The 26,049-nt window shown below is 45.2% G+C and overlaps 1 protein-coding gene across 1 annotated transcript in view; it reads right to left on the bottom strand.

The window, feature by feature from the left end:
* Nucleotides 1-23,499: 23,499 nt before the first annotated feature.
* The window catches only part of KIAA0586 (KIAA0586 ortholog), a 137,433-nt gene continuing 134,883 nt past the window's right edge, over nucleotides 23,500-26,049 (bottom strand). The window contains 1 exon segment of the mRNA XM_030558475.1: nucleotides 23,500-23,663. Within this exon segment, the coding sequence (XP_030414335.1) occupies nucleotides 23,528-23,663 (136 nt within the window). The 3' untranslated portion in view covers nucleotides 23,500-23,527.

The raw sequence follows: 26,049 nt of genomic DNA, 5'->3' as shown, positions 1-26,049 counted from the left end.
CCTGCATGGCTGGCACTTACCCAGCAGATCAGCAGGGCTCTCCCTGCTCATGTCATCTTCCCCGGGGTTTTGCTTTCACACAATGGAGCTGTCTTTGAATACTGCACAGGGCTTGCACCCAGTGGAAAAGGATACCCAGCTGCAAGCCTGCTACATGGAAAATCCAAGCTGAGGTCCTGACCAAAGTTCCCCAGGGTTCCCAGGCCTGCAGGGGCTGAGGGCCCTGTCAGGGTAACAGGCTCAAGCTGAGGAAAGACAGGGCATCTCACATTGTTAGAGTGACCCACCCTGACTGGGACAAGGAGCAGTGCTGACTAGCCACAGAAAGAGCCGCATACTGTCCCAGAGGGAGGGTCAGGTCACGGTCGTGAGAGATGTCAAGGGTGGGGGATTTGGATGGTAAGAGTCATGGAACAGGGTCATTGGGCCCGACTCTTTGTTCATCTAAGTGTACATTTACATGACCTGCCGTGTAGCTTATGGGAAACCAAAGGCTTTGGGTTCCGGGGGGGGGGGGGAGTATGGTTGCAAAGCTGTTAATTGGGAGTAACTCCATTGCAGTGAACGAGAAAGATCAGAATCAGGCCCCTTGCCATGTATTAAGCAGCACATAAATAATGACGGCAAACAAGGACGGAATGGGTTTTTATAAAGCAATATGGTGACAATTAGATGTTGGTCCCAAGATGCAGAGGGAAGGCGAGAACGGGCAGCGTTTCCAGATTTTATTTATGACAAACTCCCTGACTCCCTGATCTTCCAACGATACAGAAGAGTTTAAGGGAGTAGCGATCTGAGCAGAAAAGGCATTTTGCTCCTGTTGCAGTGTGCTGGAACTCCAGAGTCTGGGTGCTGGTTTGCTACAGGAGCAGACCTTCTGCCGTTGCTGATTTCATTTTATTTCCAACATGCTCCTCTGAAGCATTGAGCACATTTTTCAGTTAGATATTGGCCCAACTGCCCGACCCCAGACTCCCACGCCCACTCTCCCGCTCCACTCAATCCATCCTCCCCACTCACTGGCCATAGAGCAAAAGGCCCAGCTCTGCACCGCTGAGGACTTTTGCATTTATGGCAGTGGGGGCAGATCAGGCCCGAGAAGTATTCCTTCAAAATAAAGGAAGAAAATCCTGATTTCTTTTTTCACTTCGCTAAATAAAATAAATAATCCAGTGGGAGAGGCAGTGTGGCTGACTGGTTAGAACAGGAATGCACACCAGGAGATAAGGTTTCTATTCCAGATTCTGACACTGACTTATTGCATGACCTTGAGCAAGTCACTTACAACTTGCTTTAGTTTTCCCAGCTACAAAGTGGGAGTAAAAAGATATATCCTCCTTTGCGATGGACCCTGCAAAGTGCAAAGCATTAAAAGAGAGAGAGAGAGAGAGAGAGAGAGTGTGTGTGTGTGTGTGTGTGTGTGTGTGTGTGTGTGTGTGTGTGTGTGTGTCAAATGAAATTTAATGTGGATAAATGTAAAGTAATGCACATTGGAAAAAATAACCCCAACTATACATACAATATGATGGGGGCTAATTTAGCTACAACGAGTCAGGAAAAAGATCTTGGAGTCATCGTGGACAGTTCTCTGAAGATGTCCACGCAGTGTGCAGAGGCGGTCAAAAAAGCAAACAAGATGTTAGGAATCATTAAAAAGGGGATAGAGAATAAGACTGAGAATATATTATTGCCCTTATATAAATCCATGGTACGCCCACATCTCGAATACTGTGTACAGATGTGGTCTCCTCACCTCAAAAAAGATATTCTAGCACTAGAAAAGGTTCAGAAAAGGGCAACTAAAATGATTAGGGGTTTGGAGAGGGTCCCATATGAGGAAAGATTAAAGAGGCTAGGCCTCTTCAGCTTGGAAAAGAGGAGACTAAGGGGGGATATGATAGAGGTATATAAAATCATGAGTGATGTTGAGGAAGTGGATAAGGAAAAGTTATTTACTTATTCCCATAATACAAGAACTAGGGGTCACCAAATGAAATTAATAGGTAGTAGGTTTAAAACAAATAAAAGGAAGTTCTTCTTCACACAGCGCACAGTCAACTTGTGGAACTCCTTATCTGAGGAGGTTGTGAAGGCTGGGACTATAACAAGGTTTAAAAGGGAACTGGATAAATTCATGGTGGCTAAGTCCATAAATGGCTATTAGCCAGGAAGGGTAAAGAATGGTGTCTCTAGCTTCTGTTCATCAGAGGATGGAGAAGGATGGCAGGAGAGAGATCACTTGATCATTGCCTGTTAACTTCACTCCCTCTGGGGCACCTGGCATTGGCCACTGTCGGTAGACAAATACTGGGCTAGATGGACCTTTGGTCTGACCCGGTACGGCCGTTCTTATGTTCTTATGTGTACACACAGTATTATATATGGAGGTGACACTTATAGTTGTGGTTGCACATCAGACAGACAGACCAACCTCTCTGTGATTTCATTTTCTACATCCCACCAAAATGAAATGAAATTTCTCTAAATTTGGGGGGAGGGAGAGACAGTTTAAATTTAGTTGAGCAAATTTTTCATTGGAAAAACGCAAGAAAATTCACAGAAAGCGTTGAACAAAATGGAAACTTTTCATTTCTTTTAAAATTTCACATGAACAATATTCCCCTTTTCCTGACCCACTCTGTTCAACAGACATCATTGGCACACTTGACTATGCTGTGGGGAAAGGAGGGCTTCCTACTTTTCACTGCAGGCACATCCGCCTCTCCCAAGATGTTTGAGAAGTGAAACCATTCCATGGACCAGACCTTGGTGTTTCTGAGCCAAGGTACCCCAGCTCTCCAGAATCACACCCAGAACCTGATTATACCATCTCAAGGGTTGTTCCAGTGACCCACGATGGAGCAGCTTTTGCTGCCATCAGAACAAGAGCATCAGATGTTTGGAACAACTACAGCCCTTCAGCTCACAGATACCATCCCAGGGAACCTGAGAGCAAATACACAGGCTTGAGGCTTTCTCGCTCCAATTTGTGAACTGAAGAACTGCCAAAATTATCATCCAGCTAGCAGGATACTCTTACCAGATGTGAAGGCAAATGCCTTCCTTGTCTTCTTCTTAGCATACGTGCAATGTACCTCACGTGGCACGTGACCAGGAATCATCATCAAATTTGGTCTGCTGGATGGATCATTAGCTTCCCCAGCCTGGGCAGGGTACTGATGGGGAGTGAGACGTGAACGCTGATCCATGCCCCCTGCTTCCTCGTTATAGCCCCTCAAACATCTGTCGGATCCTCTACAGCTCACGCTCTCTTATGGGTATGTCATGGTACAATTCTCCACTCTGAAGCTTAGCGTCCAAAAGATGGAGTACCAGCATGAATTCCTCTAAGCTCAATTACCAGCTTAGAACCTGTAGCGCTGCCACCAACCAGGAATTCCAGTGCCTGGTACACTCTGGTCCCCCCCAAAACCTTGCCCGGGGACCCCCAAGACCCAGTCCCTCTGGATCTTAACACAAGGAAAGTAAACCCTTTCCCCCACCGTTGCCTCTCCCAGGCTTCCCCTCCCTGGTTACCCTGGAAGATTACTGTGATTCAAACTCCTTGAATCTTAAACAGAGAGGAAAATGCACCTTTCCCCCTCCTTCTCTCTCTCCCTCCCAGATTCTCCCTGAGAGAGAAAGTAATCCTGACACAGAGAGAAATTAACCTCTCTCTCCCCCCCCATTTCCTGGCGGATCCAGACCCAGGCTCCTGGGGTCTCACCAGAATAAAAAAACAATCAGGTTCTTAAACAAGAAAAGCTTTTAATAAAAGAAGGAAAAACAGTAAAAATTATCTTTGTAAATTTAAAATGGAATATGTTACAGGGTCTTTCAGCTATAGACACTGGGAATACTCTCCCAGCCTAAGTATACAAGTACAAATTAAAATCCTTTCAGCAAAATACCAATTTGAACTCCTTCCAGCCGAATACACATTTGCAAATAAAGAAAACAAACATAAGCCTAACTTGCTTTATCTACCTCGTATTCACTATTCTGGATCTATAAGAAACTGTATCAGGGAGATTGGAGAGAAACCTGGTTGCACATCTGATCCCTCTGAGCCCCCAGAGAGAACAACCACCCAAACTAACAGCACACCCAGAAACTTCCCTCCCTCAAGATTTAAAGTATCTTGTCCTCTGATTGGTCCTCTGGTCAGGTGACCGCCAGGCTCACTGTTCTTGTTAACCCTTTCCAGGCAAAGAGATATGAAGCACTTCTGTTCTATTAACTCTTACTTATCTGTTTATGACAGGGTAGGACACCACTAATAAACAGCTTGTAATGTCTCCTTACATGCACATTATGTAGGATGATCAGTGACTGTTCCCTCAATATCCTCCTCTCAGCCCAAACTCACTGGGCGATCTGCAACATCTGCGTTAAAAATAGGAATGTTAAAGGTTTGACCTGAAGCCATTTCCAACACACACAGACTCCATCATGGGGTCCTTCCATCACTGCTGGGTACAGCAGCACATATGGTCTGGAGGCCCAGCCAATGCCATATCTGGTCACAACAACTGAGGGGTCCACTTTGCACTCTGATACAACAGTGCTCTTCACTGTGCATCTCCTCGGAGCAGTTACTGCAGGGGAAGGTCCAGCTCAGAGCTTCAGCCTTCCCCCTTCTGCACTGGCCAAGCCATAGCAGCTGGATGAATACTGAGGACTGGCCAGTTCCCTGGAGAGCGCTGAGGTGGGAGTTGGACTAGATGACCTCCTGAGGTCTCTTCCAACCCTAATTTTCTATGATTCTACGAGGGAAGGAGTCCAATTTTGGGGAGAAGCCAGCCAGCCCAGCCCTGAATGGCTCCTCCCTGCCACCTCAACACAACCCACCTTCCCTCCTATTTTTCCTCTCTCTCAGGCTGGGAACAACCTGAGGAAGCATTTATGGGAGCGGAGGCCAAAGGGGAAGAGGCCTCATGCAGGAAAGGGGGAACCGGCAGCAGGTTATGCAGGCAGCAGAGGGTCTGTTGGGGGCTATCTTCATTTGTGTCCCAAGCACGGTCAGCACTTACATAACGCTTTCCAAGCACCTCAAGGATCTCCGTCTCACAGCACCCCCAGGAGGCAGCTGAGCATTGTGACAGAGAGAGAAGCCTGAGATCTAGCAGCTCCGCAACTGGCCCAAGGCCGCAGGGGGAATCTCAGGAGAGCTCAGCAGTCCCTGTGTGTAGACCATTAAATGATGTGTCTCTCCACCCTGTTTTCATGAGAAAACACACACACGCACACGCACACGCACACACACACACACACACACACACTGCATTGAAAGCTACTCCTAGCGCCCACTGCTTCATCCACACAAAGTACATGGGCGAGAAGGACTATTTTAGACTATTAAAGAAAAAAAGCAGGCGGGGAAGCAAACAACAGCAGAGTGGGTAGTTGAAGCATCTTAGTACTATTTTTTATGGGGGTATTAGCCCACTCTCCCCTCGTGGCAGGGAGTGGGCCCAAGAACAGCATAAAGCAGGCAAAATTCATTTGTTTTGCATCACTCCTTGTCCAGCTGCTGAGCGTCGAAGATCAGGGGTCAGGCAGACCCCACCCAATAAAACAGCATCTGTGAAGAAATGACTCTCTAAACGACACTTGAAATAGATCCGTTTTTTTTTAAATACTCACAGAATTCGTTAGTGGAGTGAATTTTGTGTCTGAGACAGAGACTTCTGATTTTAGACCCAATTGCAACGTTAGGGACTATCCATAAAACCCATCCCCCCTACTGCAATGGCAAGGGGAAATGTTGCCATCTAAAAGACATTTGCAGCAAGTGAGATGTCTTGTACAGTTTCGTTATTTTGTAACTGCAGTCAATGTAAGCAAATGCTGATTTGTCACACGAAGGTGGTGATTGATCTTTGGTTTGAATGTATAATTGAGGCTTTTTAAGTAAACTGCATTGAAAAGCATTTTATTTAGCAATCGAAACAGTGAGAGCTATCTGTCTTCCTATTCAGGCTGAGATGTAGAGACAGGGGACCTACTAGTTGGCTTTTTCAGAGCAGGAGTCAAGAGTTATGTGACCAGTTGCAGAAAGAGGGAGGGAGGGATCCAAAACTCTTCAATGGAAGGGTTGCTTTGAAGGCAGCAAACTACCACCACATCCTTTAAGCCAATGGTTCTCAAGCTGTGGTCCATGGATCACAACAAACTTTTCGAGTGGTCCACATGAGCATGAAAAGTTAGAGTTAAGAAGGTGGATATTTTAAAGGTGGGGGAGAGGAGAGGATGGGGAAGGATGGTGATATGTGCAGGGCAGGCTTTAGGAAGTGCGAGGCCCAATTCGAACAGTTTTGACGGGACAGAGCAAGGATGACTTAAAAAAAGAAAACACACTTAAAAAAAACACGTGCGGCTTGTGCTCACCGAGCGGTGCTGCGAGTCTTCGGTGTCACTTCGGTGGTGGATCCTTCACTCACTCCAGGTGTTCAGTGGCACTGAAGGACCCACCGCCGAAGTGCCTCAGAAGACCCGGAGTGCCGCCGGGTGAGTAAAAATTAAAAAGGTGCCTCTAGCCAGGGAAGGGATTCTCACTGGGTGTGGGGCCCTCTTAGGCGCGGGGCCCGATTTGGGGGAATTGGTGGAATAGGCCTAAACCCGGCCCTGGATATGTGAAAGGCAAAGAATGGGTCCATGAGAAGATTTCTGTCTGCAGAACTAAAAATGCAAGAGCCGTGTCTCTAGGAAGTTATGAACACAACCAACTATGCTGTGTACCAGAAGACAATCCTGCCACCAAATCAGGTTTCACAACTTTTATTTTTTACTCTTTGTGTTCAGTTGTTTTCCTCTTTCTTGACAGTCTGTGGGTAACATTTTCAAAAGTGTCTACCTGGGGGTCTATGTCCCATTTTCAAAAGTGACTTGGAAGCCTAAGTCTCACTGACTTGCAATGAGACTTGAAATCCTAGTGCCTGAGGCACTTTTGAAGAATGGGACATAGAGCCCCAGTCATATAAGCGCCTTTGAAAATGTTACCCAAGTCTAAGTGATTTAGGGGCTTATGTCCCATTTTTAAAAGTGAAAGTGACTTATGCACTAGGATCCCAAGTCTCATTGAGAGTCAATGAGACTTGGGCTTTTGTGTGTCTAGGCCACTTTTGAAAATGGACTTTAGGCTAGCCAATTACTTGGTTTGTTTTGAAAACTTTCCCTTTTGTCATTATTTCTACAAACGTTGATCCACGCTGTAGAGTCACAGCCAGGGTATTTTCCCAGCCGCTAAGCAGTCGGAATAAGGTAGGGCTTGCTAGATGCATTTTACAGCAAGGAATGTAGCAGCCAGTATACAAAGGGCTGGAGTTTAAAAACAGGCAGAAATAGAGAATTGCCAGGTGTTTTGATATGCCTAATACTACACAGTTCTGCGATTAGAGCTAACAAGGCTCTTGGTGGAATCAGAGGGAGTTTTGCCACTGACATCAATGGGAGGAGAGCTGAGTCATTAGCATAGACGCTTAAAGGGAAACAGACCGGTTTAAAATAATATTTAAAGAATTTTCCACAGTTGGTGCTACCACTTGAGGTTATTTCAGATGAAAACAGTTCAAAAAAATCTCATGGCACTTTTACACCATTTGTGAAGCACCCAGGAACATGGCATTAGATTTTTGTAAAACCTGGGGCCTATAACTATTGAAGGAACATTGTTAAATCAGGTGGTTTCCAGCTCCTTCAAGCATTTTGTTCAGCTACTGTAGATATAGCAAGCCATTTCCAAGCTGCCCTAATGAAGGAAGAAGATCATCTGAATCATTCAGTGTTGCCAACTGTTGGGATTGTATCACAAACAATGCAATATTTGGTTGTCTTCTTAAAGCCTTGGCTCCTGAATTCATATGATCACGAGAAAGTATCAGCATTTGTTATTTAAAAAGCAAGTTTCTAGCCCTTATGGTTGCAGAGAAAAGCCTGGCCCATAAAGATTACGATGCCATGTGATGGGGTGTTCACCCCACATTTGCTCTGAAAGAGTTGATGTAGGCAAAGAAGGGAGCCAGTTAACCACACAGGCCCCAGCGGAAGGGAATCAGGTGGCTTAAGTAATCCCCTAACTGAATAATGAGGGAGCCCAGCTGAAAAGGAAAGAGCTGGGCTGGTTTATAAAGGCAGGAGGCTGATAGCAGAGGGGGCTGCAGTGAAGCAGCCCAGTTACTCCCTGGGAGGAGGGAGTTGTGAGGCTGACAAACCCAGAGAAGTGGGGAGAGACAGAAAGAATGGAAGAGGCTCAGGGAAAGGCAGCAAGGGTGAGGAGGGAACAGACCTTGGCTGCTGACTAGAGGGTCCCTGGGGCTGGAATCTGGAGCAGAGGGTGGGTCAGGGTTCCCCTGCCAGTCACTGGGGGAGTGGCACCAGCTGGACAGTTAAGTGGAAGACTGCCAAGGCCCGTTCATAAGAAAAAGCCTTTAATACCCCAGAAGGGGGAAGCATGCCTAGTGACCTGGCCAGAGGGCCAGGTCACAAGGAAGGAGCACCAGGAGTCACAGAGCTAGGGAGAGTGGCAGAAACCTGCTTTGCAAAGTGCCATGCACGTTTTTCAGCTAGAAAAAAAACAGTGTCTACGGGGCGGAGTTGCTAAACTCTAAAATTTATTTTCCAGAAAGATCTGACATCTTAAACCAATTTCCCTCAACACTTCTCACTGCCTGGAGGGCCCTTTGGAAAACTGATCTTTTCAGATGTTGGTTTTCTTAGAGCTGTTTTTAAATGAAAATGTTGTGACTGTATAAAATGACATAAGAGCCTGCTGTTAAACTATACTTGTTAGAAACATGCCATGAGAAAAAAGGGTTCCGTTTAAAACAGGAGGAGATATCAGGCACATATGAAAGTGATAAGTCTCATGTGGCCTCTCCTGATAAACATTCTCAGAACGGCCAACACTTGGGGAAAGGCAGAGAGTTTAATCTTTTGCTCTGGCACTTTAAAATGCAAACGTCCTCCAGTCAGACACAGCTGAATGCGCAGAGTAAAGTGTTGCTGTTAAATGCTATAGAACACACATTATTATTCAGACTCCAAAGTGGCAATCTTGTCTGCACATCTCAGCCATTAACATCCACTTCTTGCAAGGGTTCTGTCACCCATTGGCTTCCAGTCAAGCACGGCCACAAAAAATTTTGTTCCAGCAAAATCAATCTGGTTTCAATCATGCAACAAGTGTTCTGTCTCTCTCTCTTTCAGCCACATGTTTACAGACTAGTGTTGAGCAAAGTGAACAATTAAAAACTGGGAAACATTTTGCCTGGACTACAACAGATTTAGTGTGGGATTTTTTTTGAAAGGGCTCAATGTTGCTTAACTCTGCTCCCGCTGAAGTCAATAAGAGCTGTAGCATGGTCTTTAGCAGGAACAGAGTTAGGCCAATGCTAAATGCTTCGGAAGAGCCCATCCCAAATAACACCCCCTTTTTTTTTAATCAATCGCAGCAGATGCGTTAGTGGGTGTTCTGCAAAATTACTCCCAGCCTTCTCATTTTCCCTGGGGAATGGTACATAGCTACACATTGGCTTCATAAGAATATTGGCTTCTCTAGGGTTATTCCAGCAAATTTGGGAGGAGGGATAGCTCACTGGTTTGAGTATTGGCCTGCTAAACCCAGGGTTGTGAGTTCAATCCTTCAGGGGGCCATTTAGGGATCAGGGAAAAAAATCTGTCTGGGGAATGGTCCTTCTTTGAGCAGCGGGGTGGACTAGATGACCTCCTGAGGTCCCTTTCAACCCTGATATTCTATTATAGGATTTCTTTAACAGGGACGCATTGCATTGTTCCACAGGGGTGAAAAGTGAACTAACTGACATGGCCAGTAACTAACATTAGCTAAGGACAACCAAACTCTTGTCAAATTAGCCACTGTCAGCAGAGTGGGGAATCCAGATGCATACCAAGATAAGGAATTTTTTTGCCGGCTTTCACACATGGTAGAATAGCAGCAGAGATTGAAATTTATATAGCCTCTCATATGCTAAACCAACTCAGTGCACTTAACGAAAGATGTGCAACAGTTCAACTGCTTCATTGCTGCTGAACGTAACAAGTACATTGGGTAAAATGCAGTTTACAGCTACGGGGATGTACCAGGCACAGTGGGGTATTCCAATATTTCAAGAGGACAGTAGAACATGACGACAGGGGCAGGAATGGAGGATCAGCACCAAAGCAGTTAATTCAAGCTGCAGTGCCAAGATAACAAATGGAACAAGAGAAAACAATTCAGGCCTTGGCTTTCAGCAGCATCTCTGACATCTCCTGGCTAGTTAATCATTTATATAGTGCTGTAAATTTACCTGGTGCTTTTACAGAGACTAAAATATGTTCCCTGGCCTGAAGAAAGCCAAAGTGAAGGTGCTAAGTTGCTGAAAGAAGAGCCTTTAGAGCAGACACATTTAGGTATGGATGAGACAACTAGACCAATGCCAGATGACCTTAGCTGGTGCATGGGCAGTTCATTACAGTGACCAGATCTGTGATACAGCTAGAGCTACTGGTAAGAGTCTAATGAAATTTACGGGTCAAGAGAAGCACTTATAAAATGGAACAACAGGACAGGACTGACAAATAATGTAAAAGAACCAGGACTGGAGTTATGTGCTTGTTGGAATCAAGTCCAAGAATGAATCAAAGCATGTATGTAGTACATGTGGTCTGGTAAGGCTGCATGCAGGGAGACCAGCAAAAAGAGCATCACAATATTCTAAAGGGAATGAAAGAAAGACACCAAGAACATATGCATCAGCAGGAGAGCTGGGGCCTACACAGATTTTATCACAGCAGACATGTGGTTTTTTCACCCTTATATAAACTAGACCAGTGCCTAGTTGAATTCCTGAGTTTCTAACCAGTGAAGCTGGGGGCTAATCCCACAAGCAATAGCTCTGTCTCAATTCTAATTAAGTTAAACTGTAAAATGATTAAAACTGTCTTTGTATGAAGTTTGGACATCAGTGCTATTGGCTAGTGGTATCCACTCTTCTGGTAATCCCATGACAAAGACAATACACTGGCAATTGGCTTTGCTGATGCATTAAGCCAACAGTTCCCAAACAGTGTGTTCTGAATCAGGGGTGGTCTGTGTGATGCTGGCCAGGTGGTCCACAGAAAGCTGGCTGGTCACATGCTTTCTGCTTCTCCTCTCTGTTTCTATTTGCTAATTTGCGTTCAAGACAGCTAATAATACAGTCATCCTTCCCCATAGAAGCTGCAGCTGCTGTTGCCATTAGGATGTTATTTGATCATCAATGGGGAGGGAGCCCCACCAGAAGGCACTTTCATAGCCTGGACCAGGTCTTAATTGGGACAGCATCTGGGAACCCTGCATTAAAGTAAACTCCTAATTGGCATTGGTCTGGGAATACGACACTGCCCCTCAGTTCAAATCCTCCCAACAGTCGCTTTTAAGAACCGGTCAGGTGCTCAACAGTCCTGCTGATTATTAACACAAAGTCATCACTGGCCACAGGGGTCACCTGCCCTGGTCTGACCACAAGAATAGTCCATGCGCAGCTGATCCTAAACTCCTCAGGGAAGGAACAATCCTTGAAGGCAGCTTTCGGCATGCAGACATGGAGTAAGCAGGCTGCAGCCAGAGGGGCGGTGAGACTGCAGAACAATGGACAGAATACAGAAAACGAAAGGGATTTCACCTGGAAATGAACATCGAGGGCCTGATTCTCAGTTTATGTGAAGCAGCAAAACTCCGGTGACTTCAAGGTCGAGTTACATTAGCTGTAATCATAGAATCATAGGACTGGAAGGGACCTTGAGAGGTCATCTAGTCCAATCCTCTGGACTAGATGTCAGTCATCAATGGAATAATCACACACAAGGGAAAAAACAGGTTAAAAAATAAACCTGGACAACATCAACCCAACAGGTTGGAATCTGCTGAATACAGCCCCAGGCATACCAAAACTGGTGCGCGAATCTGACCTGACAATGCTCAGTATTTCCTTTCGGCTGGTGACATTTGTTTGAACCATAAATCATCGGAAACATGGCCCTCTGCAGTGCATGACTGTACTACATGAGCAAAGGGAATGCAATCTGGTGATTTATTAGGGTAACACACTGTTAGAATTAAGAGGATGCATTAATCAAAACCATGGTGCCAGCCTCAAGAAATTATTAGGAAAACCATGACAGTTCAGTTCCGAGTCTCTGCATACTAAATAATTGTTCTAGCACATAGGTAACCAGGTGACATCAGATAATGGCAGTGAAGTGCTGTCTTAAGTCTGCATTTTACAAACAATAGATTTCAGAATCTCATTAATCCTAATTTATTACAGTATCTTTCACATTTGCAATTTGGTGTTGAGAAATATTAATAGAATAACTGGAAAATTGCTCTTTTTTGAACATGTACTTCATAGAAACAGCAATCCTACCTCAGAATCCAATTGATGCAATTTTTCATGTAACCTTCAATATTAAATGTAGCAGGTTGTGTTTAGCAGCAGGGCCGTTCCTTAGCTGTTTGAACAATGGCGGTTTGTTGACTGCAAGCATATGAGTGCATGGGGGGGGAAATGATCTAGCAAGCTGTCCTCAGGTCCAAGTGAGGCCTCGTCCAGACTAGGGGAGGAAAATCGATCTCAGATACGCAACTTCAGCTACGTGAATAACGTAGCTGAAGTCGAATATCTAAGAACGAATTACTCACCCATCCAGACGGCGCGGGATCGACGTCTGTGGCTCTCCGTGTCGATTCCGGAACTCCGTTCGGATTGATGGAGTTCCGGAATCGATGTAAGCGCGCTCGGGGATCGATACATCGCGTCTAGACTAGACGCGATATATCAATCCCCGAGCAATCGATTTTAACCCGCCAATATGGCGGGGTAGTCTGGACGTGGGCTCAGTCTCCAACACATTAAGCCAGAGACTGTTCTGTTTTTGCTGTACTATAGATCTGATTTCACATGCCTTTTCCTGGGTTGTCACGCTGCACTCAGTACTGCTAACAGATGGAGATACAAATGGCTTTAAACACCTTTTGTGCCTCCCACCTGTGATCCTGGTGCTGTCTGCTGGGCGCAGGGCTGGATTTAGGGTAAGGCAACCCAGGCAACCACCTGGAGTGCTGGGCTTGGGGGGGGGTGGGCGGGCAGGGTACTTTAGTGACAAAACAGAAAATAGAACATTTGAAGTAAAATGTTTCAGGTATTCCATAGGTGAATTCATTTTTCACTAACCTCCTAGAATGTTCTGGACCTTCGTAGAATCTCGTGGAGCCTTCCAGACTTTCTGAGAACGACATTTTCCTTGAACCTCCCAGAATGTTCTCAGTCACACCTTCGCGGGTATATAAGGGGCGGAGTGTCACCGGTTAGTCAGTGAGTTATAAGAACAAAGTAAGCCCAGTTGCAATATTGTGAACTTTGCTTTATTGCGTCATTGTGAAAGTGTACTTGTCTTTTAAGACTTGAAGAGTGTAAGTAGTGACTAAAAGGATATATTTAATGAGATGCCAGCGACATCTATCAAACCACTATCTATGCAAGAATATAAAAGAAACACTTCTTTTGCCATGCTTAACACGTAATGTTTGATGACTTTCTAAGACTGCAGAACACAGACTTTTGCTCTCCCTAATACCGTCTGTTTTCCCACGTAGAAAATAAAAGATGCCCCTGAAGAAGCCTTCAGGAGCTCAGGATAGGAAGCGAAAAACTCAGTTGCAATCTAGTTTGCAGCAAGGGGCAAATTTGATGGGAAAATATCTGAAATGGAACAACATAAATCAGGATTTAGGCAGTAGTGATCATCCTATTGCAGAAGAAATTGAGGAGCGAAGTGTAAATGATGAAAGACCGATTGCTAAGGAATTAGTAGATTTACCTGAAGATGAGGAATAGAAATGTGAGGAAAGTGATGGAGAATCATAGTTTTCCCGGTGGCATAAAGGAGAGTGATAAGAACATGAGAACAGCTATAATGGGTCAGACCAAAGGTCCATCTAGCCCAGTATCCTGTCTTCCTGCAGTGGCCAAAGCCAGCTGCCCTGGGGGGAATGAACAGAACAGGTAATCAAGTGATCCATCTCCTGTTGCCCATTCCCAGCTTCTGGCAAACAGAGGCTAGGGACACCATCCCTGCCCATCCTGACTAATAGCCATTGATGGATCTATCCTCCATGAATTTATCTAGTTCTTTTTTGAACCTTGTTATAGTCTTGGCCTGCACAACATCCTCTGGCAAGGAGTTCCACAGATTGACCGTACGTTGTGTGAAAAAAAATATTTCCTTTTATTGTTTTAAACCAGGCTACCTATTAATTTCATTTGGTGACCCCTAGTTCTTGTGTTATGAGAAGGAGTAAAAAACACTTCCTTATTTACTTTCTCCACACCAGTCATGATTTCATAGATCTCTATCATATCCCCACTTAGTCATCTCTTTTCCAAGCTGAAAAGTCCAGGTTTTATTAATCTCTCCTCTTACGGAAGCTGCTCCATGCCCTTAATAATTTTTGTTGACCTCTTCTGAGTCTTTTCCAATGCCAATATATCTTTTTTGAGATGGGGTGACCACATCTGCAAGCAGTATTCAATATATGAGAGTACCATGGATTTACATAGAGGCAATATGATATTTTCTGTCTTATCTATCCCTTTCTTAATGATTACCAACATTCTGTTTGTTTTTTTGACTGCCGCTGCAAATTGAGTGGATGTTTTAAGAGAACTATTCATAATGAATCCAAGATCTCTTTCTTGAGTCATAACAGCTAATTTAGACACCATCATTTTATACATATAGGTGGGATTATATTTTCCAATGTGCATTACTTACTAACATTATTGATGATAAAGAAGAATGTGGCTCACATGAAAAGCAGAGTAATGTCAAAGAAAAATCTGGTTTACGTGCTCGCTGACCAAATTTCTGGTCTCATTTGTGGTTTGGCATGATATCCTGTTGCAAGTAAACGTCGTAAGCAAGACTTTACAAACTCAAGTCGATGAACATTACAACTGCTACCACTTTGATGAGAAGCTGCCTTGATTTCGTTGTGGTCCACAGAACATAGGGGCCGACTCCGTGGATGCTCTGGGGCTGGAGCACCCAAGGGAAAAAAATGGTGTTGCTGAGCACCCACTAGCAGCCCCCGCACCAGAACCTCCCCCTCCCCCTCAGTGCCTCCTGCCCGCCGGCAGGCTCCACAGATCAGTGCCTCCCCCTCCCTCCCAGCACCTACCACCTGCTGCAGATGAGCTGCTTTGGGATGTCAGGAGGCACTCTGGGGGAGGGGGTGAGTGAGGGCGCAGCATTCTTGGAGGAGGGGTGGAATTGGGCAAGGCAGGAGCGGTAAGAGGTGGGGAAGGACTGGAGCAGAGGTGGGAAGCAGCAGGGCGGGGGTGGAGCCTTGGGGGAAGGGGTGGAGTGAGGGTGGGCTTGGGCGGAGCTGGGGGGAGAGCACCCCCACACAGATTACAAACTCGGTGCCTCCGCTACAGAGACAACGAATTTGAAGATGTGATCACTGCTGCCAAAGAAATGGCTGAAAACTTAGAAGTTGAGCCTGTCTTCAAGGAAACTCATTCATGGGAAAAGGAGACAGTCTGGTTATAAGGGCAAAGATGAGGTGATGGGAAGCTCAGAAAAATTCAAGAGGGAGAGTTGTTTTGCTTCCTCATTGACACTGCTCGAGTGTTCATCGAAGAAAGGTTTGGACAAATGAAACACCATGCAAAGCCCTGGGTTTTTTTGTATGATCTTAGTAAGCCACTGGCAGACAGAAAAACACCCTTGAACAATTGTACAGACTTTTACCTGTCGCTGACACACGGGGAATGTTTGGAGGTCAATGATAAAGACCTCTATGTTGAATTGGACAATATCCGTCACATTTGGCAACACAGGAAGCACTCTCTACTCCAAGTTCTCCAATTCATTCATGATGCAGAGGTGAAGGACACTTTTCCTAACGTGTGGATAGCTTTGAGGATTCTGCTCACACTGCTGATCACCGTCACGAGTGGTGAACACAGCCTTTTGAAGCTCAGGCTCATTAAAACATATCTTTGATCAATGATGGCCAACAAGAAACTGACATCGCCTGCTATTCGATCGCTTGAAAATGCCATTGGCCAGTCTTTGGCTCTCCCTGGTGCTGTACTTCAGTTTGTGAGGGCAAAGACGAGAAAAGCAACATTCTGAACAAAAGGACTAGGGTTAACATGGTAAGGCTGCCGCCTACTGTAACACTATTTAATATTGGTCCACCCAATGTTGGTGCACAGTTCAATTCCTTGATGTTAGTGCATTTCAGTTATTCTTAAAATTAAGAAGTTTCTATAGGCCTAGAGGAAACAAATATTTTTATTTGTTTATCTATGGCATGACTAAATACAGATTAACAAAACTTAGCATGCAAATTTATTGTCTTATAAGGATGAATCATGCATGCAAATCGTGCATCCAAGTTGTGAAATGGGCTACAAATCCAATAATAAGGTATTCAAAAGTTTAGCAAATGGAGTGGGGACGCCGAAGACTCTTGTCACCTGGGGCGTCATTTGCTCTAGGACTGGTCCTGGCTGGATCAGACTCTGATGTAAAGCAGAGGAGCCTCAGGGTTGCTCTGGTGCTAATGCTGGCTGGTCTGAGCTCCTCCAAGGGCTGCTCCGACAACTGGGGATTGCCAGGGTAAAAAGGATGCCCCAGTCAAACCTTCAAGACCAAGAGAAGCAAGAACTAACTTCTGTGGCAAGAACCCCTAAATCCCACGGCAATGTTAATTCATTGCATCTCCATGGAACATGATTAATGCGCAATCCTCTGCCCTCAAATGCACACTCAGCTGTGGCTCAGAGTTGAAAACACTCCATGTAAAATTCATTGATGGCTATTTTAATTGAGAATTCTATTTGACTATATGTATTCTCTCAGTGCTCTCCAGGTGGCTGAGTGCCACAGACCTTGGCAGTTGCAATGTTATCCAGAAGGCCCAGATCAGAACTTCCTTCCTGCCTCCCATGTGACTGAGGGAAAGCAGGAGCTTTTAGCCAGCCTCAGAGACTCATCTTCTTGGCTTCCTAAGCCTTGGCTACTGCTCCATTCTCCAGCCAGCCCAACTGGCCAGCCTATACTTCTAGCTCCTCCTACTCCCTGGCTGTAAACCAGGCTCCAGCTCTGGCTCCCTGCTACCCAACTTAGTGAAACAGTGCAGAAAGCATGTATTGTAATCCAATTAATTCCCAGCAGAGCAGAGGACAGAAAACAAGAAGTCAGGCACCTGGCTACATTGACATAGCAAACCCATGATAAAAATGCTGAATTACATGGCAGACAGGAAAAAGACAAATTCCAGGGCTGTGGAATCACAGAATCCAGGGGGCCCTGATGGAGATGAACGAGGCAGGTCACACCCCACCATTATTTCAGGCTCTCTGCAAGCTTAGAAAGACAACAGGACACTGGTTCATGTTTTCAAGATTCTCTCTGCAACTATGAAGGCTAAAAAACATTTTTTTAAAATTAAAGCTGACATTCCGCAGCACAAATTCACAGCAATGGATGAATTTGGTGGCAAATTGTGTGGTCCTGGAATCATGGAATATACAGGGTTGCACCTAGGAGTCCTCCCAAAGATGAAAAAAATCTGACAGACTGTACTTATTCCGTAACACTGCACGGTCCTCAGTATTGAAGGAAATAAGAGATCTAACAAAAGTGTCCATCACCAAGACAGTATTATCTAAACAAGACTAGTGCAGGCTAAAAACCACATTTGAACGGGGTCAAAGAAATCTGAGAACTTCACGCTGCTTCAGTACAACCTTCCTAATGAACCTTCCTTTCTAAGTGAAGGATAAGATTGTGTGACAATTAGCAAGCCTGCCAACATCAAGCAATGGTTTCTTAAGCAGAGGCCTAACAATCACTAATTTGAGGTGACCATTGTCCCTCAGAGAGATGTTAATAATCTCTATCAGAAAGAGACAAGAAAAAGTTACTCACCTTGTGCAGTAATGTAGGTTCTTTGAGATGCATGTCCTTGTGGGTGCTTCAGTTTAGGCGTTCGTGCGCCCCTGTGCTCGTAATTGGAGACTTACGATAGCAGTGCCTGGCTGGGTCTCACATGCACAGTCCCCGTCTTGCGTTGCTTCAGGCGGTTAACTGGTGCTGTGTGACCAACCCCCTCTCAATTCCTTCCTTAATGCAGAGCCTTAGTAATCAACTCCAAAGTAGAGGGGAGGAGGAAGGTAGTGGAGCACCCACAGGGATACACATCTTGAAGAACCTATGTTACCGAACCAGGTGAGAAAATTCCTCTTCATCTTCGAGCGATGTCCCTGTGGGTGGTTCCACTTTACGTGACTTCAGAGCAGTGCCCATCAGTAGGAGGAGGGAGCTTCGGAGTTGAAGTCATAGCAGATGAGAGCACAGTGAGTCCGAACAGGGTAGCGGAGGTTGCCTGTTGTTCTAAAGAGTAATATTGAGTAAAAGTCTGGGCTGAAGCCCAGGTTGCAGTCTTACAGGTTTCCGTAATGGGGACATTGTTAAGGAATGCTATAGAGCTTTATGCAATCTGAATTCCATTTGGAGAGCCTCTGTGCAAATATGGTGTTCCCTTTGGATCATTCAGTGATTGAAATGAATGGTTTAGGAGACTTATGGAATGCTTTTGTTCTATGCAGAAGGCTATTATCCTGCATACATCCAAGGTATGTGGTCTGGACTCTCGTCTATCCTCGAGGCGTTTAGGGTAGAATGTCAGGAGGTAGATAGGTTGATTGAGGTAAAATGAGGCGGCAATTTTGGGCAAAGACTTAGGATGCGGCCTCAGGGAAATATTACCTTTGAAAAAAGATTGTGGATGGTGGGTCTGCCATGAGAGTGCCCGATTCTCCGACCTGTCTGGCAGATGTAATCGCCATGAGGAATGCTACTTTCATAGAAAGAAGCATAAAAAAGCATGTCACCATGGATTCAAATGGAGGATTCAAAGGACTAAGTTGAGATCTCATGCTGGGGTAGGTTTTCTGACGTTAGAATAGAAGTTGCTGAGGCCTCTGAGGAATCTTTTGGTGAGTGGGTGAGCGAATATGGATAATTTGTCTACTTTGTTGCAAAACACTGTGATAGCAGAGAGATGCACTCTAACTGAGCTCATGGAAAGGCCCGTCTTTTTAAGTTGTAATAAGTAGCCCAGTATTAGGGATAAAGAGGCTGAGATGGCTGAAATTTGTTTTTGTTGTCAGCAGCCATCAAATTGTTTCCATTTGTGCAGGTAGTAGGTGTGTGTGGTTGTTCTGCGAACATGTAATAAAATGTTTTGTACTTCATTTGAACAAGTTATTTTGGGTCTCTTGAGCCATGGAGTAACCAAGCTTCGAGATGGAATCTTTGGTGATCCGGATGAAGAATGTGACCTGTGTCCTGAGATAGAAGACGAGGCAGAAGCGGAAGTGTCCGTGGTGGCCATACCAATAGTTTGAGAAGGCAAGGGTACCAAGTTTGGTGAGGCCACGTGGGGGCTATTATAATTACCTTGCAGTTGTTCTGTCTGATCTTAGGCTAAGAGGGGGTGGGGTGGGGGAAATGCATATAGGAGAGGAGCATTCCACTTCACGAGGAAGGCGTTGCCCAGAGCGTGGTGATCAAGTCCCACCCTGGAGCAGAACTGTGAGTATTTGGTGTTTTGTGCCATTGTGAACAAGTCTATCATCAGGAATCCCCAATGCTTGAAGATGTTCCAGAGCACACATGTCGAGTTCCCACTCGTGGTCCTGGGAGAAATTCCTGCTTAATGCATCTCCCATGGTGTTCTGGCAAGTAGGTAGGTACTGTGCTGTAATGTGGATATTGTGTCTGATGCACCATTGCCAGGATCTCATGGCCTCTATGCAGAGGGTTTGCAATCACGCTCCCTCATGTCTGTTTATGTAAAACATGCAAACCACATTTTCCAGGAGGTCTTCAGTGATCAGTAAGAAGTGGGAGCAAGCATTGTGAACGGTCACAGCGACCCTGGATAGAGTGCGGGAATAAATGCGCTCCCCAACCCAGAAGTGAAGCATCTGTCATGATGGTCATTACTGAGGGGGTTTGCATGAAAGGCAATCCTACGCAGACGTTGTCTGAATGAGTCCACCAGAGTAGGGATTCTCTTGTCTTGTTTGGTATTGGGAAGCGCTTGTTTATATTGTGCCTAAGTGGGACAAAAATTGAGCAGAGCCAGGCTTGAAGGCACTGCATACGGAATCATGCATGCCTAACAACGTATGTCGTGGAGGCCATGTGGCCTAGTAGTTGTAGGCATGTTCTGGCAGTGACTTGTGGGCTGATCTGTACTTTAGAAATAAGGTTGGTTAAGGTGAGGAATCATTGTTGTGGTAGAGAGGCCGTCACCTTAAGAGAACTGAGGAAGGTTCCAATGAACTCTAGTTTTTCCACTGGTGTCAGTGTGGACTTCTGTGCATTTATTTGGAGGCTTAACCTCATAAAGAGTGTGAGTGTCTGCCCTGTGGCATCTAGTGCTGCTTGTTGTATTGGTGCTTTGAGCAGACAAGTGTCCAAGTACAGGAATATCATAGTTCATTGTCTGAGTAGATGTGCAGTCACAATGGCAAGGATCTTCCAAAAAACCTCAAAGGGCAGCAGATAGGCCAAAAGGAAGGACCTTATACTGGAAATAATTTGGGCCTATTATGAATCGGAGATATCACTGGGGTGAGGGACAGATGGTTATACGAAAATACACATCCTGGAGATTGAGGACTGAGAACCAGTCCCCTCTTTCTAATGTTGGGATTATAGTGGCTAGCACAACCATCTTGAAACGTTGGGTTTTTACGAACTTGTTGAGAAATCTGAGATCAAGAATGTGTCTCTATCCCCATTTTTTTCTGTGTGATAAATAATGTTAGTAGAAGCCTTTCCCTCTGTATTTTGGTGGAACCAGTTCTACTGCTCCTAGATGTATGAAATTAGCTACCTCTTATTGCAGTACATGTTCTGAGGGGTCCCTGAAGAGGAATGGAGAGGGAGGTGTGACGATGCAGATCTGGTGGGACCCAACTGAGAGTGCCAATTCAGGACAAATAGCTTAAACAGGGCAGTTACAGCCCAAGGCTGGGGTTTTTCCACCTCTAAGGCAAACCAGACCAGCCAGACAAAGAGGACTTTGGTCTCACCCCACTGGCTAACCATAAGTCACAAGCAATTCCCTTAGACACTCCAGTTTCCCAGTATCACCACCAGTGCCACTCGTCCTGGGGATGAATGGTTATGAAAAGCAACACCCCAATAAAAGAAAAAGGTTCTCTCGATACCAAAAAATCAAGCCCGAGACCCAGGTCAATATACAAATTAGATCTTACCCACAAATCACGCTGTTGCCAATCCTTTAGAATCTAAAATCTAAAGGTTTATTCATAAAAGGAAAAAGATATAGATGAGCGTTAGAATTGGTTAAATGGAATCAATTACATACAGTGATGGCAAACTTCTTAGTTCAGGCTTGTAGCAGTGATGGAATAAACTGCAGGTTCAAATCAAGTCTCTGGAGTACATCCCCCACTGGGATGGGTCGTCAGTCCTTTGTGCAGAGCTTCAGTTTGTAGCAAAGTCCCTCCAGAGGTAAGAAGCAGGACTGAAGACCAAATGGAGATGAGGCATCAGCTTTTTATAGGCTTTTCCAGGTGCAAGAATACTTCTTTGTTCTTACTGTGGAAAATTACAGCAAAATGGAGTCTGGAGTCACATGGGCAAGTCCCTGCATACTTTGCTGAATTACAAGACGCATCTGCCTTCTCTCAATGGGTCATTTGTGTAGCTGATGGTCCTTAATGGGCCATCAAGCAGGCTAGGCAGAGCTAACACCAGCTTGTCTGGAATGTTTCCCAGAAGCACAGTATAAGTTTGAAATACAGACAGGATAGAGCCAATGCTCATAACTTCAACTACAAAATGATACATATATATAGACAGCATAATCATAACCAGCAACCCATAACCTGGTCTTAGACACCTTATATGACCCCCTTTTCCATAAGATTTGGTGCCACTACAGGACCTTGGTTGCAACCATATTCTATATAGTCCCAGATTATATCAATAACATCACAGGAGGGTGTGTGGGTGGGTGTGTGAAAGTAAATGGGATGAAGTATCCAAGCTTGATTATCTCCAATGCCTGTCTGTTGTGATGGACTTCCAGACTGGGTAGTAGGGGTAAGACGGTCTGAGAAGATCGGAGAGATGGGAGTCGGTTCGAGCGTTGAAAAATGTGGCGTTCTCAGGCCCTCGACCAACACATAAAACTTGCTGTCTGAAGGATGGTTGGTGGGATGTGGCAGCTTGCGGTGGAGGCTGTCATCTCATTGAGGGCCTCTGTTTACAGCCTTGAGGTTCGTGTTGCCTGTTTGGCTGGGCAGATCAGAACCATTGTGGGTTATAATATTTGCTCTGTCTTCTCTTCATAAGAACATCAAAATGGCCCTACTGGGTCAGACCAAAGGTCCATCTAGCCCAGTATTCTGTCTTCCGACAGTGGCCAATGCCAGGTGCTTCAGAGGGAATTAACAGAACAGATAATCATCAAGTGATTTATCGCCTGTCGCTCATTCCCAGCGTCTGGCAAACAGAGGCTAGGGACACCATTCATGCCCATCCTGGCTAATAGCCATTTATGGACCTATCCTCCATGAATGTATCTAGTTCTTTTTTGAACCCTGTTATGGTCTTGGCCTTCTGAGGCTCAGACAACAGACTACCCAACCATGAAAGTGGCTAAAAAGCATCCTGTGGCTTCAACGACTTGGGAAATGGCAAAGAAAAGGCATTCCCTGCACTGGCATGCTCAGTCGGTACCGACCACACTGTCAGCCTCTCTAACTGAGGTAGTGGCACCCGCCAGTACTGTAGGTACCAAGAGAGCTAGGGACTCTAAACAGGCCAGCTCTGAGACAGGCAGTAAGGGGAAAGCGAAACTTCATGCCTCAGCACTGCTGGAGCAGACCACACACTTGGCATCCAGCAGCTCACTGCAAGTGCAAGCCATGCTGCCGCCTACAGGTGGTATGCCACAACTAGCGCACACATCCATACCGACTGCTATGACCTCAACGGCACCCTCAGTACCGAGTTAATTCCTGCTACAAAAAGATTTGCCAGTCTCCTCAATGCCTGAATCATCTATCTTCAGCATTGACATTACCCGGGCTTGCTCGGTACCGAGTCACCCTTCCACGCCACCTCGTTCCGGTCTCCCACTTTCGAGCGACGGGGATGATGTTGATCATGGAGAGATTTATCCCCTCCACTCTTCTCCCATCCGTGATCCAGCAGGGCATGCTTCATAACACAGAGGCTATCATACTGTGCCCAAAAAAACCCAATGATACGGGTATCCACAGATGACATCCATGCCACTTCCACCACAGTGGCCACGTTGGACACCGTGGATGGCACATCCCCCTTACAACTGCAAACCTCCCAGCCCTCTCAGGGAGAGCACACATCCATCACCTTTGCCTTCGGTAGTGGGACCATCTCAACCTTTGACCAGGATGTTAAAACCTACCTTCCACTTTTCTTCATCTTCTCCTGATGACACCATCATGTTCCCCTCCTCCCAACGTTGGGGACGACTTTTCAAGACCTCGGTCGCCAGCTGCTTGGACATCTCACTAGAAGTAGTCCAGGAAACACAATACAAGCTTCTCAACATTCTACACACACTTAACCTCTACAATCACCCTACACATGAATGATGCCATCATGGAAACCTGTTACACAGATTTGGCAGACCACAGCAATGATTCCACCATCTTGTAAGGGGTCTGACAAGAATTATTATGTGCCATCAAAGGGCACAGAGTTCCTCTTTTCCTATCCCACACCAATTCTTTGGTTGTAAATGCAGTTAATGAATGTCGCAGACAACAGTTCCCCCAAAATACATCCTACAACAAGGACTGGAAGAGTCTTGATCTCTTTGTCTGCAAGGCTTATTCTTCAGTGACTGTCCATCTTCGAATCACCAACTATGAAGCACTACTTGCAAAAGACAACCACTCAAATTTTGTAAAATTAGCAGAATTTATTGAATTTCTCCCTGAGGAGAATAAAGAACAATTTAGATCCCTCACTTCTGAAGGACAACTGATTGCCAGGACGGCTTTGCAGCCTCCCTTGGACTCAGCAGACACAGCAGCATGATCTACAGCTGTGACAGTCATGAGGAGAGCTTCTTGGTTGCATCTCTCTGGCTTTCCCAGAGAGGTTCAATTAGTGGTTGAAGATCTTCCATTCAGCGGACCCAAACTCTTTGTGTCCAAAACTGATGAGTCCTTACATACTCTGAGACTCAAAGGCAACTCTGAAATCCCTGGATATTTATAACCCTAGGAACCTGTGGAACTCCTTGCCAGAGGATGTTGTGAAGGCTGTGTGTGTGTCTCTCTCTCTCTCTCTCGGTTTCTGGTTCAGATGCTGGCCTGACTGACTTCTCCATTAGAAGTAATTTTAGCTGCAAGTGCCTGGCTTTCCTGGTTCTGGCTGTTAGCTTATGTCAGTGTGGACACTTCTGAGGGACATGTGTCTCGCCAAGGCAGCAGACACACTGAGTGTGCCCATCCAACACTGGAATCAATAGCCTACAGGTGAGGTAGCGTTTAAAGCCCGGGGAACAAGGCATGCCCCAAGCGGAGAACTGGGAGTAACAGTTCAACGAAAACCAACTTCTAGTCAGGAAAAACAAATTAGGATTTATTTATTTTTGGAAAATAAACGGGGACAAAGTCAACTTTTTCATTTCTATCTCTAATAAAACTAGAACTAACTGGGGTGTACTATGCTAACTTAGCTCTGAGGCGCTGCTGAACGCTCCGACTTATAGCCAAGGGCTGTAGAGAAGGAACTGAGGGGGAGTTGGTCGCACAGCGCTAGTTAACTGCCTGAAGTGGCACAAGACAGGGGCCACACATGTGGGACCCAACCAGGCACTGCTACCCTGCATTCCGATTACGAGTGCAGGGGTGTACGAACACCTAAAGTGGAACACCCACAGGGACATCACTCCAAGAACCAGTAATTGTTCACTGTTAGATTAACCCATCTGGAAGGACACAGGTTTGCAGATCATAGTTCAAGACCTTATAGGTACATCAGAAACCCCAGTGAGAAAGAGACAAGCCAAAACCTAAGCAGAAAAAACACATCACATGTGCATTTCTCTCCTCTGACTGATTTGCTAACATAGAGGCTTCCAAACCAATCCAGGTGCTCTGGTCCATAAGGTTGAAAACAAAAGACAATTCCCAATCACCAAGCTGTCGACCATCTGGAACAATTTCTTCAGAGAATGACAATAGAAGCTGGGGGGGGGGGAGAGATACCTTTTTTTCATTTCCATCACAACATGAGAATCCTGTGCTAGCTTGGCTTTGAAACAGTAACACTGAGATAAACATTTCTTGACTTAGTGAAAAGTCCTACATCAAAGAACACCCATAAGTTTTAATGAAGACAGATAAAATCATGGCCCTTTATTTGATCAGAAATAATACAAATTCCAAAATACTAAATACATTAGCTACCCTAAAATACAATGCGTAATACACATACACGTCTGAGCATGTGATCTGACTGTTGAAATACCGCATGCATTAGTTTGCCCAAGGAGAAAGATTTATCATATTTAACGTCAGCAGGATTTAAGATCTGATGATGTAAGATTTTTCAAGTTATTTGTACACTCAGCTGCTTTATGTACTCAATTTCTAACTTCCTTTGTGTTTCAGTTGGTACTATTTGGGATCTGAGTGGAAAAAAGGAAATAAATGGATTCCTACTAAGGTTCTCGTCCCAAACTTAAACGCACGCCTAAACTGAAGAACGAGTGATCCCCACTGACATCAACCCAGCACTCTCACATGCTTCAATTTAACAAGGTGCTTTAAGCACCTGCCCAAATTTAAGCCTACACACACATTACACCACAAATGTTTTAATGCTACCTCTTATTAAAGTTGCTTGACACTTTCCTATGAAAAACCCTGTTTTCAGTTGCTT

The sequence above is a fragment of the Gopherus evgoodei genome, chromosome 4 (assembly GCF_007399415.2).
Source record: "Gopherus evgoodei ecotype Sinaloan lineage chromosome 4, rGopEvg1_v1.p, whole genome shotgun sequence".
Taxonomy (NCBI): Eukaryota; Metazoa; Chordata; order Testudines; family Testudinidae; genus Gopherus; species Gopherus evgoodei.
This window is presented reverse-complemented; position numbering and strand designations above follow the sequence as displayed.